Source organism: Cryptomeria japonica, chromosome 3, assembly GCF_030272615.1.
Source record: "Cryptomeria japonica chromosome 3, Sugi_1.0, whole genome shotgun sequence".
Classification (NCBI taxonomy): domain Eukaryota; kingdom Viridiplantae; phylum Streptophyta; class Pinopsida; order Cupressales; family Cupressaceae; genus Cryptomeria; species Cryptomeria japonica.
The window spans coordinates 699,702,223-699,722,394 of record NC_081407.1 but is presented as its reverse complement, the minus strand read 5'-3'; the positions used below and the strand labels follow the sequence as shown (position 1 = coordinate 699,722,394).

Below are 20,172 nucleotides of genomic sequence, written 5' to 3'. Positions count from 1 at the left end.
CGCTTAGTCAAGCCTGGGTTAAAGAGAGCTCAAGTAGAGATAGTGCTGCTACAAGAAACCAAAATGGATAAGGAGGAAATAGAAAACATTTAAAAAGGGGTTAGGATATTGGAGTGGTCCAACAATTAAAGAGGATGGTGCATTAGGGGCTTATCTATTATGTGGAATCCCAAAAAAGTTTATGTGGATGTGATAGTAGAAAAAGACAACTAGATGGTTGGGCTGGTCTGAAGCTTTAAAGGGGAAATCAAATTCAGAATCATTAATGTATATGGACCTACCCTAACAAGAGGGAAAAAAGAGTTGTGGAACAATATAGATGAACATATGCCCCATATGGATTATTCCCACACTATAATTAGTGGGGATTTCAATGCTATCCTTCATTTATCTAAAAAACATGGGGGTGTTTAGAGGGAGCTTCAAGCACAAACAAACTTCCAGGATTGGGTTAGTAGGAATAATCTGATAGATATCAAATGTGGGAATGGAACCTTCACATGGAACAGCCAATGCAAAGGTTTTAGTAGTGTTGCAGAGAAATTAGATAGATTCCTTTTCAAAGGGGATCTCCTATCTTTTCAAGGGGACATGGCCTCTACAATTGGGACTCGAGAGGGGTCAGAACACTAGCCAATTGTTCTGGATATTGTGGAGGGCCAAAGACATGTTTGTAGCCCTTTCAAATTTGAAAATATGTGGATGAAACAAGAAGGTTTTTTTGAACTCATAGAAAATTGGTGGAAAGAAGAGTCTTTTATAGGATCCAAACTCTTTTGTTTTGTCTCCAAAATAAAATCCATAAAAGAAAAATTGCTCAAGTGGAATAGAGAGAAATTTTAGAATATCTTTACAAAAAAGATAGAAGTGGAGGAGGATTTGCAGCTAATCTTTGAAGACGTCACTAAATCTGGTATGAATACAGACTTATTTGACAAAGAGAAAGTGCTCTTGGCTGAGTATTAGGAACTATTATCTAAGGAATAAATCTTTTGGAGATAGAAGTCCAAAGAAACATGGTTAGAGGTAGGAGATAACAAATCAAATAATTTCCATGCCAGTACTAAGGTAAGGAGGGGGGTGAATAGGATTTTAAGCATCAATAAAGGGGATGGAGGAATCACAGATAGTTAGGAAGAAATATCAAAGGAAAAAGTTAAATACTTTACAATTTTACTTAATAACTGGGAAGGCTCTATGTGGGGGGATCAAGAGGAAATCCTATCTAACATCCCCAATTTAATATCTGAGATTCAGAATCAGAAACTTAACTCCAAGTTCTTAGAGGCTGAAATACATACAACACTCTTTTAGCTACATCCAGACAAAGCCCCTGGTCTGGATGGTTTCCCAGCAGGATTTTATCAAAGATGTTGGTATATCTTTGGGCAAGAAATGGTGGAAGCATTAGAAGCGGCCAGAAATGGGGGTAGATTTTTAAAAGAGATAAATAATACCTGCATAGTTCTGATACCTAAGAAGGATAATATTAGAGATTTTGTAGACTTCAGACCAATCTCGCTTTGCAAAACCATTTATAAAGTTTTGGTCAAATCATTGGCAAATAGATTGAAATCAGTTCTTCCTCACATCATCTTTGAGGAGCAATCCAGGTTTGTCCCTGGGAGATCTATCCTAGACAGAATCATCATAACACAAGAGGCCATTCATTCCATCCAAACCAAGAATGTCCCTAGTATGCTCATAAAATTAGATATAAAGAAGGCATACGATAAGGTTGATTGGAGATTTCTGTGGAAGTGTTTAGAAGCATCTGGCTTTAGGAAACAATGAATAGATCTGATGTTTTATTGTATTTCTACCCCAAAATTTTTAGTGATCACTAATGGATCTCTAGTGGGGTTTTTTGAGGCTTCTAGAGGGCTCATACAAGGTGATCCAATATCCCCCTTCCTTTTTATTATTATGGTAGAGGCTTTGGCCAGAAATTATCAGAAGGCTCAACACATTGGGAAGATAAGAGGGATTAGTATCACTAGGGAGATTGATGTGGTAACGCATCAACAATTTGTAGACGACGCCACACTATTGGGTGAAGGAACAACTCAAGAAGCATCCAATTTCAAATGCATCTTGGACAAATACTCTAAAGTGTTGGGACAACAAATTTGTATAGAAAAATCAGAAGCGTTCTTCTTTTTTCTTTAGAGCTGGGAGGAAGCACAAATCATCAGAATACTACATTTTCATCGAGGCAAGCTTCCTTACACCTACCTAGGTCTTCCCTTGCGAAGTGACATCAGACTGGTAAACTTTTGGGAAGGCTTTAAAGAGAAACTGAATAGGAAACTCTCTTCTTGGAAGGGTAGATGGTTGACTTGGGTGGGCTGAGTAATCATGTTAAAGGTAGTAATCTCAACATTACCTATTGTTTATGGTGAAAGTGGATAAAACAATATTGAAAGACTAAATGAATTCAACCACAAAACCCTAGCCTAACAATCAATAAAGATCCACCATAACATATGAAGATTACCTAAGACAATGCAAATCAAATGAAATCACAAAGATTATATCATCACATGTCCAATAGGGTTTGAATCTCCATTCTTCCTATCTCCACTGACCTTGCTTGATATATTTGCTCTCAAATTTTATGTGTGCACAAGAGCTCAACAAATAACGAAAATGTGGTTGCAAGTAGACTTGATCGCATATGAAAGTTCGAATGCTAGTGTAGTCGAGTAGTCATTGAGGAGTCAGGGTTGATAATGAAGGAAGCATCTCCTTATATAAAAGACACTTTAGGAAATGGAGGGATAAGATTAAGAGGTGTAAAAGATCAATGGTCGGCTATGATTAAAGGGTAGGTAAAAGAAATAATAAAATAATGAGAGGGTAGGTAGTGTAGGAATTAAGAGATGAATGACATGTGTCATGGGTGGAAAAGGTTAATGAATTAATTAAATAAATAAAGATTTATTTAATTAATAGAGGAAGTGGGATCAATTAAATAAATAAAAGTATTTATTTAATTTAGGAAAAGGATAATTTAAATAAATAAATGAATTTATTTAAATGAGAAATAAGGCTAGAAGAGGATAAATGAATTAATTAAATAAATAAAGATTTATTTAATTAATAGAAGAATTAGGCTAAGATAATTAAATAAATAAAGATATTTATTTAATTTGACTGGACAATTTTAGGTGTCTACATTTTGCCCCTCGTTAAGACAATGCAGCTTGTCGCGTTGTTTCAAAGAAGATAATATGAATTGATACAAAGTTGCCTCAAGATGGGAATGATATGCCCCCTTGAGAGATTGGATGAAAATGTCTGAAAAGCTCACAAACAATCTTTCGATAAGAAATAAAGGGTAGAATGGACTGACCAGATAGGATAGAGTGACAGAGTCACGGGATAACGAAGACTGACACGGGAGACTAGGGCTAGGGTAGTCTATAAGATAGACGACGAGGGGAAACACATCCTCATTGTCATCCACAGATCCAAGAGATCAAAGTGTAGAGAGAAAATAGAGCAGCAGCAGTTAGCAGTGATGGCATTGGTTCACAGATTCGATCGTGTTCACCAATTTTAGAGGCCAGCAGATGCAGGAGAGCCGGTAAGTACCACAAAACCTCCTTGTACTTTGTCGCATGAAATTTTGTCATTAATGCATGCTAGGTAGAGAAATAAATGCATTTTAGAATATGTCAAGTGGGGTCAAAAAACATTAAGGCGTGTCTGGGTTGGCTAGGCGCGTATGTGTTTGTGCCAAGCGCATCTATGAATGCAAAGGCGTTTATGTCAAATGTGAGCGCGTCTGTGTTGTGCATGCACATCTATGTATTTCAAGTGCATCTATGTAGAGCAGGTGTGTTTATGCAGTATGGGCGTATTTGTGCAGAGCAGAGGCACGTCTATGTATGTCAGGCGCATCTAAGTAGAGCAGGCGCGTTTATGCCTTCTAGGTCAAATCAGCAGTTCTGTGATGAACATACGCCGTCAATTGGATAAGCTGCTGAGAGGATACACTCAAGTAGGTCCTCTAGGGAAGACTAGGATAGCAGATAGGGCTAGGATTTGACAATTCTGTGATAGAACATACATTGCCAATCAGGAAACTACTCAAGAGGATACACTTAAGCAGAGGCCCTAGGATAGGATAGATCAAGGCACGTTGTGATGAACATGGAGTACCAAGACATAGTACTTTGTGATGAACAGGAAGTACTAAAAAGAGCAACACTTTGTGATGAACAGGGAGTGCAAATATGAGCAACACTTTGTGATGAACAGGGAGTGCAAAACACGTAGTACTTTGTGATGAATAGGGAGTACCACTAGGATAAACAACAACACTTTGTGATGAACAGTGAGTGTCACTAGGAGAGAGTATCATAAGCACTCAGGATAATAAGCAACATTTTGTGATGAATAGGGAATGCCACTTTGACTGACACAGTTGATTTGCTTGACTACAAGAGTACCTACCTATGTTGGAGTCACAGGAGAGATTCCCATCGACTCAGAGTTTACGACCAGAGTTGACATTTGAGGATACGACAGCGATTGAGGTCATGGGACTGTGACATATCATGTACATGCCTGAGTTTAAGGCGAACATGGGATTGCTGACTGTGCTGGTAGAGAGATGGCACTTAGAGACTTGCAGTTTCCATTTGCCGATGGGTGAGATGATAGTCACCTAAGAGGATGTTTACAGGATTCTGAGGATACCGATTGATGGGGAGTTAGTACCCTACGATCGAGACGGAGATAGGGATGCACTGAGATGAGTTTTCTAGGATACAAAATTGGAGATGAGGGTTGGACACGTGGCATGGGACACGATGACACGGACTAGATTAGCATTACCAGCAGTACTGGCAGGAGTGATTAGTGGGTTCCTCTGTCTGGATAGGGCGACACAAGGATTGGCTGTGGGCTGGGGGAGTACACTGGAGACACTAGTGACACAACATACCAGATTTGCATGGGGACCGTGTCTACTGGCACATGTGTATTATGAGCTTCATTAGTTTGTATACCATGGATCAATAGAATTGGGTTGCAGAGTGACATTGTTACAGGTGTGGGCTTATGAGCATCTGCCAGTTACCCGACCGATTCACTTCAGAGGCAGGGGCCATGGGCACAATTTTGTGCATTTATATGATATGATTACCTCTCAGCCACGAATTGGGAGATTGGAGTATTGGCGCAGGGTCATCGATGAGATTGACACTGTAGTATGGAGGTCGTACTGAGAGTGCAAGGAGTGGGAGGATGACGCAGTGGAGCTGCCATATACATTCAGGAGCAGGTATTTGATTGGGCGGATGCCATATGTGCTTGAGAGGCAGTTGGTGGACAAGGTGGGCAGGCAGTTCGACAAGATTCAGCATATGCCACGGGGTTCCGAGTTGTATGCTCGGACAACGAGGGATCAGGCGCACTTCAGGCCATTATTGTCATATGATCAGGTAGTCATGTAGCTGGTAGAGATGATTCCCTTGCCTTGGGATATGTGGGTGGAGATAGAGGATGTAGGGATGAATGCAAAGTATACTGCATATTGGGTAGAGTATCCATTTCCATGATTAACGAACCCTCGGGAGCTGATAGATGGAGATGGCAGAGGGGATGGGGATGAGGATGAGGATGGAGATGGCGGAGGTAGAGGCCAATGAAGGAGGTGGGGTATGGTAGGAGAGAGGAGAGTAGCTCCGAGGAGGGAGGGTGGAGAGGAGAGGCAGGCTCGACAGGGTCACATAGTGAGAGGTAGAGGTGGGTTGCCTTTACAGGTGCCAGCAGCATAGGTTCCCAGACAGGAACGGGGATAGGAACAGGGGCAGCCATAGGTACATGGACAGGGGTAGCCAGAGGGTGAGGGGGGAGAGGAGGAGGATGAGTTGCTGGAGTTGAGGGAGATCTGCCAGGGATAGGCAGATGAGATCCAGGATCTGGGGAGGGAGACAACTAGAATCAGGAGACAGCTGAGGGACACTAAGCGGGAGAGGGATCAGGCTATCCAGCGTTATACATAGCCTGAGACAACACTAAGGGTAGGGAGACAAGCAGAAAAGGACACAGGAGCTGGATACGCCTATGTTCTGTGAGTTGGGGAGGAGATAGGCTACTAGAGAGACCTATACTATGGAGCGATGCCACCAGAGCAGCAGGCTAGGAGCTTCCGTAGACCATCACGGACATCGACGACCACTAGAGGGAGGGACAGGAGACAGGCGTCTAGTGGTGGGGTCATGGGTCCTCCACCACCACCAGATAGAGGGGGTAGGATAGATGATCCTAGGGTAGGTCCTTCCAGGGCTCAGACTCCATCAAGGCTAGGCGGCTCTGAGGGAGGGAGTTGATCATAGCCTTAGAGGGCTCCCTATGTATTAGTTTTGTATGATGACATAGACACTTTCGGGTGATTGTAGCCATATGTATTTTGACATCATTGTATCATGACACTTATTATTTTGATATATATATGAGATGATTCATCTTTGCGGCAGCTATATGCATGTGTACCTATGTGATGCTTATGATATGGATACAAATATGTACATGATGAAATGCAATATTTTTGTTCTTTTATGTTTTATATGTTATGCATGATGCAAATGTGAATGTATGAAATGTAGATGAATATGATGAGAATGTAAAATGTGCTAATATGTGTTGTGTGCAGGGTGTGATGCAATTGTGATATCTATATTTATGTATGAAATGCTAATATGTGGTAATGCAGGCGCAAACTACATGAAATGCAAATATTTTTGGCGTGTCATTATACTCAGTCATGTAATAGCAGGCTACACGAACTTAAGAAGGATGATGGAAATCAATCAAGAAAGGGGGATGGAAGATAGAAGATATAAAAGTGAAAGAGCTTCTTGTGCGTTATCATCATTGAGCTTTGTTATGGCAAAATAGGTTATGACAATCCAGACATAGGTTCGATCCAGAAAGTCATTGTACCTGTTTGCATGGAGATAAGACAATTGCAAACAAGGAATGCCCTAGTTCACACTAGACACAATGTCCTCATATCCTTGGACAAGTCATAGTATTGCTAAGAGACAATCCATAGACAGCAAAAGAAAAATAGGTGACGATACCCCATCCTCGCCTTTCTAGTCAACGACATCTTGAAGATAAAATCTCTAGTCAGAGACATCCCGGAAAAGCTAAAAGACATGTCACCAAAAAGATAAAATCAAAAGAAAATGAAGACTCGACACCAACATCCACTGTAGTCCTCAAGTTTAGTGTCTCTTGTCACTTATATAAGTCTTGTTTGATTGTGGTCACAATGTTTACTTTCACAAAAGGATAGATAGCACTGAACCATAATGTTGTCTGAGTCTGTTGAAATATTTGATTTGTTGAAGCTCATTGCTGCTGTTGTGTCTCATCTGAAACTAACTAAATCCATGCAACTGATACTTTATTGCAGAGAAGATGAAACTTTATTGCGAATCAACAATGCAAATGTTGCTTTTATTGTGGATTGTACGCAGATAGACTGAAGAAAACTAGAAGAAACTGTACTCCTCGAAACATGTGATGCTCTTAGTTCCACACCCATCATGAGATGTAGGATTTGCCTTAGCCACAGATAGGAGCTAATGTATTATGAATGGAAAGGGGTGAAAAGGAATGTTTACTATGAATGGCTAACAAATCTTGGGTAGATTAATAACAAGCCATGATGGGAATGGGTAAAGTCTATTATGAATGAATAGGCTATGAGTGTGTGCAAAGTGAAGGATGAGAGTGAATCCTGAAGGATGGAGGAGCAATTTCTCTACGCATGGCGCCGGTGACCCATTTTTCACCATGGTACTTACCCAGGGCGCCACCGAAGTGGTTTTCACTAATGGACGAAATGTTTTTCTGTTTACTTTTTTTTTATTTTCGAATTTTTTTTTTTTGTGTCACAAGGTGCTTGTTTGCCAGGTTTTCACCAAGTAACGATTTTTTATGTTTATGATTTTTTTTTGTATTTTTGAATTAGGATACTCTGAAGAGCTATGTGTAAAACTTGCGAAGGTGCATGTTGTTGATATGATCCTCCAAAGGTTCACCATTTGGAGTTGAAAGCTGATATGCACCAAATCCATAGGCTACTGTAATGATGTAAGGACCAAGCCAATTTGGTTTAAACTTGCCCTTCTTCTCTCTGTCTTGCTGATTTTTAGGATTTTCTTTGAGAACTAAGTCACCTACCTCAAATGTGCGAGGCTTTATCTTGTGATTATAACTGCAACGTTCATTGACTGAATGATGTGTAGCTCTAGTGACTGTCTTCCTTGATAAAGGAATTGAGATAGAATTACTAGTGTGTGGACTACACAGGCCCGTATGCGTGTCAGCTGAAGAAGTTTGGGCACCCCTAATAACAAAGTCCTTCGAGGAAGCTCCATTAAAGGTCTAAGATGTATCGCCAAAAGGGAAAGGATGTGCGGAACTAGTGGATGAGTGATGAAGGCTTATGATTGTGAAAATAAGTGAAAGTATCATGACATGATGGAGACTTAGGATCAACAAGTATGCTTTTTGACTTGAAATTTTAGAACTTTTTCCCCCAGTTATTTTGATATTAGGGGAGATCATCTCTTGCTCTTTTTTTTTCGTAGGATTTTTATCCTTGACTTTGATTTTTTTTGAGTCCAATAGCTTTTGATTTTGATTTGGACTGAAGGACTTTTCTTTAGTTTTGACTTTTAGTTTTTTCTTTTCAAGGCTTAATTTTTTATCCCCAATTAGTAAGGGATTTTGTAATTCTTGTTGATCCAAGTATAGGAGAGAAGTAAAAATGGAATGAGTGGATGAAATAGTAAGCCTATGTGAGTTCTCAAGAGGGTTGGCGATACACTCAATAGATTCTTTGCTAGAACCACTCTTAGGACTATTGATATCAAGAGTCGCTTGCACCACTAGAGGAGATTTGCATTCAGACTTAGTAGCCACAACACTAGGTGGTTCGTACCCAATTCCTTGGCATTGCAAATTGTTTATAGATTGTTCCTGTCGACAAAATGTGTTAGGAGATAGTGGGAGTTGATCAACATTAAAGATATACTCACCACATCCCATGTCTTTAAACTTGAACTTTTCTTTGAGCTCTGTTTGTTTTGATGTAGAAGCTTTTAATGATTCTGGATCCACATATGCTGAAGATGGAACAGCTTCTCAATTGACTGGGATTATTATTTCTGATCTAGGTAGCAGGTTGTTGCAATATATGAATGGATTTGGGTCAGCTTTGATGGTCACTTCAACTCCATCGTGTGGAAACTTGATACATCGATGATATGCAGATGGGACTGCACTCATCTCATGAATCCATGGACGTCCTAGCAATATGTTGTATGTGAGATCGAGGTCTAGGACTTGACAAACCACATCCTTTGTAATTGGCCCAACTCTGAGAGGCAAGGTGAGTATGCCTTTCGACGAATGTTCTTCATCATCATATGCTTTGATGGTAATTTTGTTTGTAGAATTCACGACTTTATCAGAATATCCCAATTGTTTAATAGTGCTCAATGTACAAATGTTTAGACCTGCTCCTCCATCTATCAGGACTCGTTTTATTCAATGTTTGTGTAGGAAGGCTTCAATGTGTAAAGGTGCATTATGTGGTTGGGTCACGGAGGCATCATTAGCTTCTGTAAATGTGAGGGAGTGTGGAACGGAAAGGTATCCCACCATGGCTTGAAACTGGTCCACGTTCAAATCAGTAGGGACATAAATGTCTCTCAAGATTTTGTCAAGAATGGCTTTATGTGTGGGGGATATGCGTAAGAGCTTGAGGATGGAGATAAGCACGGGTGTCTTCCCTAACTGTTCTACAAGGTCATACTCAAGTTTGGTTGATGAGGAAGCAGTGTTTTTAGCTGGAGCACCTTGCAAAGGGAATTTACCTCGACGCGTTGTGACATTACATTCAGAGGTAGGTTCGGAAGAAGATCCAATGCCTTTTAGGACAATCTTGGGTCTTTGGGTAGAATTCTCAAGCGTTTTGTCCTTGATGATAATGGTAGAGACATAATTATCCATTGAAATGTGATTGACAGTTGAATCATAGTTATAGGATGCTCTGGTATAGTTGGTTTGGTCATCTGTGGCTTTAGCTTTTCCCTTGTCATGTTTTGGAAATGGTTCTTTAAACATTTTATGTTCTTGATTGGATGAGTGTCCTTCAATCTCAATGTCACCTCTATCAATGAGATCTTGTATGATTTTCTTCAGGCAATGACAGTTTCCTGTTTTATGTCCCTTGCTTTTATGAAATTCACAATATTCATCATCATTCCACCAATTTGGTTTAATCTTTGGCTCATATGGAGGCAAATTTGGAATTGTTATTATCTTGTTTGCCACTAGCTTTTTGAAGACTGATTCTAGTGGTTCTCCCAATGGGGTGTACTTCCTTTGTGACTTTGAAGTTGTTTGAGTATTCACTTGATTGTTTGTAGAGCTTGATCCAGAAATTTTTTTGGGGGGTCGTACTGTGTTGGCATCAACAACACCATCATTGACTGTGTTCTTGTTTTTATTCCAAAATCTTGGCTTGTCTTTTCCTTTATAGTCCTCTTTGTTTTCTTTGAATATTTTGATGACTCCTTGTTCAATTAGGACCTTCTTTGTTGCTAAGCCTTTTTCAATAACGTCCTTGAAAGTGGACAAACAAGCTTTTCTCAAGTCATAACCAGTTTCTCCATGGACATTCTGGGTGAGCATCTCTACCATTTGTTTTTGTGGAATTTCACAAGAGCATCTGCTGGCTAGATAACTCCATCTTTGTAAAAATGATGAAAAAGACTCTCCATCCTTTTGCTTGGTGTTGCACAAAGTAGTGACTGATATGTCTGTCTCTATGTTGTATGAGAAATGTTGGATAATTGCCTTTGCTAAGTCACCCCATGACTTAATTCCAGGTGGGAGTTGGGAGAACCATTCCATAGCTTGATCACCTAAGCTTTGTGGGAATAATCTCATCAAATATGTCTCTTTTGCTGCTACCTCAATGCAAGCTGTGAAAATTTGTCTTATATGTGCCTGAGGATCTCCTTTGCCTCTGTACTTATCAAACTTAGGTATCACAAAGTGTGTAGGAAATGGAGGCATTGGAATGCTTTTGTCAAATGGATAGGAACATATGTCTCTCATTGTGTAAGTTGGCTTCGGTTATGTCCTCCATTTTCTTTTGTAAGTCCTTAATTTACTAATCCAAATCGTTCTTTGGTGGAGACCGACTTCTTGGACCATATCCCATGCTTGAGGCACCAGGTCGAGGAGGAGCATGTTGCATATATGGATGGTATTGATCATACACATGTTCATATGGAGGAGGTCTATAATGCTGCTGCGAATATGGACCACTTGGTATAGAAGCATGATGAGGAATATAATATATGTTTTGTCCATGTATACCATACTCTACAGGCATGTCATGAGTTTGTTCTAATGTGTTGCCCCCAAATTTGACGTGGGGTTTCCTTGCGTCCAAATTTTGATCATGCCTTTGGATATCCAATTGCTTAGGTGGTTGGTCCTTGGCATTGGTATGTGATTGAGTATATTTTTCTGCATAAGACTTCCATAATGGTCTGCGAAGGTGAGTATCATATGCTTGACCATGTGTGTATGGGACCTCTGGTTTTTGAAACAAAGATGATGGTGATTCAGGCACAAGGTGTGGTCCTCTAGTGCCTCCACTATTAGGCCTCCTTTGATCCGTGTTGGGGTGAGGTTGTTGCAAAGGTCGATTTTCCATTATTTGAGACATATCAAAATCATGAGGAATCTTGGCTCCACTTTTTGCCATCACTTGTAAGAAGTATTGTCTATCTCTCCTCATTATTTCCTCAACCAATTGATTGAAACGGGGATCCATAATGGAGTCTTCCACTTCTGTTGAATGTGCGGAAAAGTTATCCATATTGTCATTGTGTGTATCATTGTTGTTTGTAGTGTCCATGTTCTCAACATTTGGAATGTTTATATAGGCATCCATGTCAGGTAATGTGGTATCAGAATTGAAAAAGATATCATTGTCATACTCATAGGAACTCATGTTTGTGAATTCTTGAGCCTCTTTAGCTTCTCTCCTAGATTTTTGGGAATGGGTTTCAAGCATGAACTAGGTCTTGACCAAGATGTGTGAGACTAGATGAAAATGGAAAGAGTATGGAATACCAAGAGTTGGATGGAATGTAAATGAATCTGAGGTGTACTTGCAATGTCCAAAGTGTAAGGCCAAGTACGTATGTAGTAGAGTAGGTGTGGCTTCCAAAGAGATGATAGTTTCTCTTGATGAGGTAAGTTGACCTTGACTCTAAGTAAGACCAAATGAGACCCAAAGGTGATAGACCTTGATGAGGGACCACTTAGCAAAATGTTGTTGTATGTAATGTGTTGACAAAGTAAGATGAGGACAAGCAAGTGACCTTTTGACTCAAGTTTAGACAAATGTGAATGTAATGCAAGATGTAAAGCAATGATGGACTTTGTGAGACCCAAAAATAGGTTGAATGCTAGATGAAAACTTGGAGAAATAACCTAGGAAGCTCAAGAATGTTGAAACTGATTGCTCTTGTTTGCTGGATTGTGAGTTTTTTAATTTTGAACACAGACGTGCCTGTATACTTCACAGACGCGATTTAATGACACAGACGTGGTTCTATAAGACACATACGCGTTTTTGAGATTTTGTAATGAATGTTGCTCAAAAGAACACATACACGTTTTTGCCCTTCATAGATGCGATTCAATGATATAGACGCGATTCTGAAATTTTGTAAATTTAATGTTGCTCAAAAGAACACAGACGCGTTTATATGACACAAACGCGACTCTGTCAGACACAAACACGTTTATATGACACAAATGCAACTCTGTCAGACACAAACGCATTTTCTAAAAACTGAGTGCAATTTTTCCAATTTGTGAAGTTGTTTGTCGTGACCAAATCTGAATTTTGACTATTTTTCGTGACAAGAGGACACAATGTTGATGAAGACTCAATGTTTGCAAGTGTTTAGACTCAAAAATGACTCAAAGAAAAGTGTGTTGTTTGATGTAAAATTGTTTTGCATACACTTGAAGACACAAAAGACACAATGTTTTGATGTTTGGTCTTGAATGTTTAAATGTTCAAAATAAGACAAGCACAATTCTTATGGCTGGCCAGGACAATAGTTGTTGATCCCACATGGGGTTTCCCCTGAGGCTACGCTATTCAGAGCGGATACTTAGATGCTTGACCCCACTGGCTCCACCCTCAGCACTCACTTCTCGGGGCAGCCAAGCATTAGTCCCCACGAAAAATCCCCGTGGCGAACTTTGTATCTCTACTAAGAACCGTATGTTTGTGGGTCGCTCCAAAGGTCCGACCTCCTAACCCAACAACTAGAAGGATTTTGGCTTCTAAAACAAAAAGGTGCTAGTAAGGGCATCTGCTCGTGTGGCCATACATGCGACACTTTCAGCTCTATAAATACAGAAAGCTCCTAGCCGGTAGGGTTACACCCTACAAATGATCAAATAAATTTGATCAAACGGGTTTATGGGGAGACATAGTGTCGGTATGAACTAATCAGCACACGTTACCCATGGTTTTCACCATGGATATAGTTGTTTATAGTGGTTCGGAAGAGGTGGGTTTTCCTTGCTACCACTTGGGTCGTCCTCTCCTCACTAGTAGTCCTAATGACTACATGGGGAGACATGCCCTCTAGAGATTAAACAAAAATAGCCTATTGCTCAAGACACAAAAGACACTGGTTCAATTTTAGTGCACCAATTGAAGTGTTTGCTAGTCTATGAAAACAAGGCACACAATAAAGATCAAAAACCCTTGCCAAGATCCTGCAACAAAGATTTGTTAGTAGTTTGGATTGTTTCAAATGGTCACCCCTTCTTGCAAGCACACAAGTTAGGTAAATTTTTAGATCCAAAAGACTTTGTGAAATAGGGGCCTTCGACAAAATGATTTTACTTTCAAGACAAGCTGCACCAATTTGTTAGCTAGATTTGAAGATGTTAGCTCAATATAAACTAGATTTGAAATCCGAATGACCAAAAACTGAATCACAAGAAACCGAAATGCAAAAGCTGAAGCATAGACGCGATTTTACCCTACACAGACATGGTTCTAGAACACATACACGTTTCAACACCCCACATATGCGTTTCTACAAAAAAAAATGTAAAATAGTAAAATCTGCAAAACACAAACGCGATTAAAATGATCACAAACGTGGCTAAATCTCTCAGACGCAATTAAACCTCCCACAGACGCAATTCAGAGGTGGCAGACGCGACAGAAAAAAAAAAAAAAAACGCGATCTCAAAATGTGCAAACACATAAATGTTGGAATGCTGTCGGAAATGTTAGATCTGCAACTTCAAAAACACAAAATCTACAAGCAAAGATGTGAAATGCAAAAGGGACAAGAGTCCCACTGGGCGTGCCGAAATGTTTATGGTGAAAGTGGATAAAACAATATTGAAAGACTAAATGAATTCAACCACAAAACCCTAGCCTAACAATCAATAAAGATCCACCATAACATATGAAAATTACCTAAGACAATGCAAATCAAATGAAATCACAAAGATTATACCATCACATGTCCAATAGGGTTTGAATCTCCATTCTTCCCATCTCCACTGACCTTGCTTGATATATTTGCTCTCAGATTTTATGTGTGCACAAGAGATCAACAAAGAACGAAAATGTGGTTGCAAGTAGACTTGATCGCATATGAAAGTTCGAATGCTAGTGTAGTTGAGTAGTCGTTGAGGAGTCAGGGTTGATAATGAAGGAAGCATCTCCTTATATAAAAGACACTTTAGGAAATGGAGGGATAAGATTAAGAGGTGTAAAAGATAAATGGTCAGCTATGATTAAAGGGTAGGTAAAAGAAATAATAAAATAATGAGAGGGTAGGTAGTGTAGGAATTAAGAGATGAATGACATGTGTCATGGGTGGAAAAGGTTAATGAATTAATTAAATAAACAAAGATTTATTTAATTAATAGAGGAAGTGGGATCAATTAAATAAATAAAAGTATTTATTTAATTTAGGAAAAAGATAATTTAAATAAATAAATGTATTTATTTAAATGAGAAATAAGGCTAGAAGAGGATAAATGAATTAATTAAATAAATAAAAATTTATTTAATTAATAGAAGAATTAGGCTAAGATATTTATTTAATTAGACTGGACAATTTTAGGTGTCTACACCTATATATCTTATGTCATGTTTAGCACTCCCTATAAGGGTAGCTGAGAAGATCAACAAATGCATGAGACAATTGTTTTGTCAAGGTTTACAGGAGAAAAAGAAGATGGCCATAATAGTGTCAGATTCTATTTGTAAGCCCAAATAATTTGGAGATGTGGGGCTTAGGAATCAACTATGACAAAACAAGGCTTTAGGAGCCAAATTGGTGTGGAAACTATATGAACAATCGCAGCTCAAATGGGTTAAAATTCTAAAGAGCAAGTATCTAATAGGGGATGATTGGACTGCGATCTTTAGGACAAAGTCTCCCTTGAGAGGGTCCAAAATTTGGAACTTTATCATTTGTTGTAGGGATATAATTATGAAAAATATTACTTGGGACATAGCAGATGGAGCTACGACTTGCTTTTGGTATGACTCCCGGGGCAGATATCCCCTTATAAAATCCATGATGAATTCAAAAAGACTTCATGAATCCTTGTAACAGAGGTGGGGTCTCTATGTTAAGAATTATGTGATTTTGGATGGGGATGGTTAGGTGTTTGGATTGGTTTGGAATGTCGTTCAAGATGGGGATGATCGTAGAGATGACATTGATCAACCGAATGATATTTTGAAGGTTAGAACTCTGACTTTCAGAGCTTCACAGGACATATTGGTATGGTCTAGAGATAATTTAGGTGTATATTCGACCAAAGAGGGTTATAGGACAATGATAAAACAACAAGATTGGAGAATCTTAGACCTTCCTCTAAATCTTTGTTGGAATAGGGCAGCTGGAATCTTTTCTTGGGCAATGCTAAAGGACCGAGTCCTTACAATAGCCTGGTTCAGGAAAATTGGGTTTAGTGGACCCTCAAGATGTGTGCTCTACGAAAAAAGATGAGGAAACCATCGATCACTTATTCCTATAATGCCCATATACCATCAAATGTGGGCAATGGTTATGTGGAAAGTTAGGATGGTCAACTGCCCTCCCAACGAATATTTTAAATCTTTTTAAGAGTTGGCCTATCTTGAATAGGAATGGAATCTTCATTGGATTATGGATAGCTAGCCCGTCACTTCTGGCATGGGAAGTTTGGAAGGAAAGAAACAGGCAGACCTTCAAGGATGCAAGAATGAATGTAGACATCCTCCTTAATAAGATTAAAGTAGCTATTGTGGAGGTTGTGAACAATAGGAATGAAAAACAAAATTTGGTGAAAAAGAGTTTCTCTAGCTGGGATGGGCAAGTGAGAGGAAAGTGGAGGGGTCTAAAAACTCCAAAATTCATTGGAGCAAGAGGAGAAAATAGTGCGCAAGAATGAATTAGGTGTGTGTGGACACCTCCTTAAGAGAGCTGGTTTAAATTAAACTTTGACGTTGTTGCAAAGGGAACCTAGGCATCTTGGGAGCAGGTTGTGTTATTCATTGTTGGGAGGACAGAAAAATAGCTAGTATGGCAGTTCCATTGGTCATTGGTTCTAATAATCAAGCAAAATTTCAAGCATTAATAATTGGTTTGATACAAAGCAAGGATCTCGACATTTGTAAATTGGAAATTCAGGGAGATTCAACTATTACAATCAATGCATTGATTAGACGTGAGGAAACACTTAACTGGAAGCTAAATGCTTTACTTGGAAGACCATTATAAATTATAATTTTTTTTGAAGTCGTCACCTTTAATCATATACATAGAGAGGGCAATCAAATGGCGAATGAATTAGCCAATAAGGCACTTGACGAAATAAAATCGATTCATCTATTAGCATTTAACAATTTTATTTTATTTGTTGTATAAGAGCTTGGGATCTTGGCAAGTGGCTCCTTCAAGTTTCATAGATGATGCTTTCCCATTTTGGCGGGATAACTTTAAATTTTTTAAAGCCATTGAAAAGCAATGGTTTGCATGGGCCCATGCGTGATGAGATAGACTAACACATTTGCAACCAACTGAGATGAGTCAAATGTTCGGTCGATGCACTTCAAAAGATTTAGGCAGGTAGAAATTAGTGCTTCATTCAATGTCAAAGCCAAGGTGGGGATCCAACTAGATCGACAAAATCTGTCAGTCTATCCGTAGAGGGTGGATGGAACATTTATGGCTCAAGAGAAACTTCTCGAGCAAGCTTGGATCTAAATTAAATACCCGCCTTATTCGTCTAACATTCTTCACTTCTATCTTTTTCAACATTATTTCTGCTCTAGCTTTGTAGGTGATAGCGAATTTCCTGGCAAATAATGGAGTCCAATATCAGAATAGTGGTGGATAAAAGGCAAATGACCTTTATGGGGGTCATATCAGACAAAAGGGTACTTGACGTCACCAAATTTTCACATGCTCTGTTTCTCCATGCCCTAAAGGAGATTTTGGGCATTGAATTTCTCATCGCGACACATCGATATCGGGTTAATATTGATATCCCAGCTCAATTTCTGGCGACTATATTGATGGTAGCGAAGCCGAAGATAGAAAGTCATATTCTCTGCAAGAGAATCTTTTGTGAGGATTTTTTAGGCGACATGGACACAATTCTACAAGAAATCGACATCAATTAGACAATTCTGCGACCTAAAACCTATGGCGTAACGAAGCGAAATGACAATCCGATGACTCACCTTCCAATTCTGGTCATTTCAGATGTCGACTTTTGGGAGGTTAGAAAACCTCACATCCGCACAAACCTGGATTTTCTGAAAAGACTCATGGGGTTTGCCAAGGATGGGTCGCTAGGTGCTTCGATTGGTGATGCAGTTGATGAGCAGGAGGGGTGGGTGAAATACTACAAAAGGATTCAAGGTCTCCGAGTTGAGGATGACAATTCCGACAATGAGAGCTCGTCTTTAGAATAATTGAAGGGGTCTTTGAATGATTTTCTTGCATTTTAATATGGTTTTATAGGTCTGTGACCACATTTTGGCAATGTAATAGGGGTTACAGGTTGTTAGCTTACTTACTAAATGTCTCTCTGAGTTTACGTCATGGATTGGGGATTTTTTGCTATATGGCTCCCATAGCGTATTTTTTGTGAATTTTAGTCATGAATAGGGGATAATTTTGTAGCGGTTGCAGGAGGGTGGTTTGTTTTTTGGTATTCTGTTTGGTTTATGTGGGCCAACTTAGTTATCTCTAGATGTAACAAAGTTGGATTTTGATATATACCAGCAGTATGTAATTCCTTTAAATATTAATATAATCCTTGACCTCAACCTTTTATTGATAAAAAAGAAGAAGAATAATATAACATAATTTTTTTTAAAGATTAAACTAAATATTAAACCTTATCAAACCCAAAAATTCATTTCCAAATATATCAATTCCAAATAATTGTTTTGTTTAAACAAATCAAATTCAAAATAATTCTTTTCTTTTAAAAATTAAATAAATAATCTAACAAATCATGGAATCCCATGGCCTAAATTTAATTAATGCGACAATAAATTTGGCGATATGGAGAGAAGGATTTGAACTCATCACCATCTCATTGGGTAATTCTGTTTGCTCTTGAGAACTCATTTTCATCCTTGTGCGGCTCGAAAAAAAATCATAGCGGAATTCTGCTTAATATTATTTAAGCATGTTATATCTCGATGTTTTCCAACATAAAGCCATAATTTCGGAAGATATGCGAACGTATACACAGTAACACAGTAATAACACTAGACTGTAAGTCCAATATTTCTAAGATTTTAAATAACTGTGTCACAGCTGTAGGAGACCATGTTTGGGAGAGGGCCCTCGAAGGACTGTACGTGAGGGCCCGTTTAGCTTCCTATAATATATGCTCCTAAGATCTGTATTACTGTCGCATCGATTTACTTTTTATTTTGCCATAAAAAAATGTCTGATATGACACTTTTGGTATTGTGTCGCCATATTGGATGGTCTCAGCCCTGTCCTATTCATAATGATTACATGTGAGGTGTTTACATTCCCACATGCCTTATCTCATCTCATGCTACCTACTGTTCTCTTCGTTTACCAGACTGCCGACTAGATCACTCGTTTCTGCAGATTGGGCCATTCAAGATGGGTGCTGAGTAGTAAGATTGATATATGTCCCGAATTACTGCAAGTTTAGTTGTTATTTTTGTTTTTTGCTTCATTTTTCTATGATTCCATGATCTAGCAACTCTAGTCAAGAATTTTTGGTGATATGAACTTGCAGTGATTACTTGTTCAAGGTGTTGCTTGTGGGTGATTCTGCTGTGGGAAAGTCATGTCTTCTTCTGAGGTTTACGGTAAGTTTCCTTTTTCTAGTACATATGAAATGGCTAAGACAGAATACTTGGGATTAGACCTAGAAACCCAATATTACCACAACAATGTAGGGTAGTTACTTGAATTTCTGTGATAATGCAAGCGGATGTTGAAGGTTATCTCATTATTTAGCAGAGCCTTAACATGGCAGTGAAGGGAGGGTTATTGGTAGAATGCCTTAACATTTTGTATGGTTGATCTTAGGCTTGAATTTTAGCTGGCCCATGCTTTCCTTATGGATTTAGAACTAGTTGCTCTTGTGTTTCTTAAAAGGATTGTTGGAGATTCAATTTGCCCGTCGCCGAACCCTGAACCTGCAAGGGACTTGTGAGTCGGTGAATTAATGGTAGAGGACTCAGCAGTGCTTATGGGAACTCAGAGCTGCTTACAATAGTGTAGGGGGTAGTTGCCTCTGAACCCTAAACTGTGCAAAGCTGTAAAACTGATCCTTATCTTTAGAAATTTTTGTAGTGGTGACTGTTTCTGAGCATCGTCTGGACTAGTCCTGGCTGCTGCCAGCAGCATTGTTTGTGTTTTCATCATCATCTCCCGAGGCTGTCAACACTCGATATTGAGTCCTGCATATCGAGTCTATACCACCGCCTGGGTTATTCTAAGATGACAGTTGTCTCAACAGTGAGGCTTGTTTGTATTTGTTTTTTACTTTGGCAGATGGGTCTTCACA

At 39.1% G+C, this 20,172-nt stretch overlaps 1 protein-coding gene across 2 annotated transcripts in view; it reads left to right on the top strand.

Moving 5' to 3' along the window:
* Positions 1 to 18,831: 18,831 nt before the first annotated feature.
* LOC131067002 (ras-related protein RABD2a) overlaps positions 18,832 to 20,172 on the top strand; it is a 113,133-nt gene continuing 111,792 nt past the window's right edge. Inside the window, exons 1-2 of one of the 2 annotated variants that reach the window (XM_058001911.2) lie at positions 18,832 to 19,270; positions 19,396 to 19,468. In XM_058001911.2, coding sequence (XP_057857894.1) covers positions 19,257 to 19,270; positions 19,396 to 19,468 — 87 coding nt within the window. In that variant the 5' untranslated portion in view covers positions 18,832 to 19,256. The remainder of the gene's footprint in view (positions 19,271 to 19,395; positions 19,469 to 20,172) is intronic. The other variant, XM_058001912.2, reaches the window with a different exon arrangement.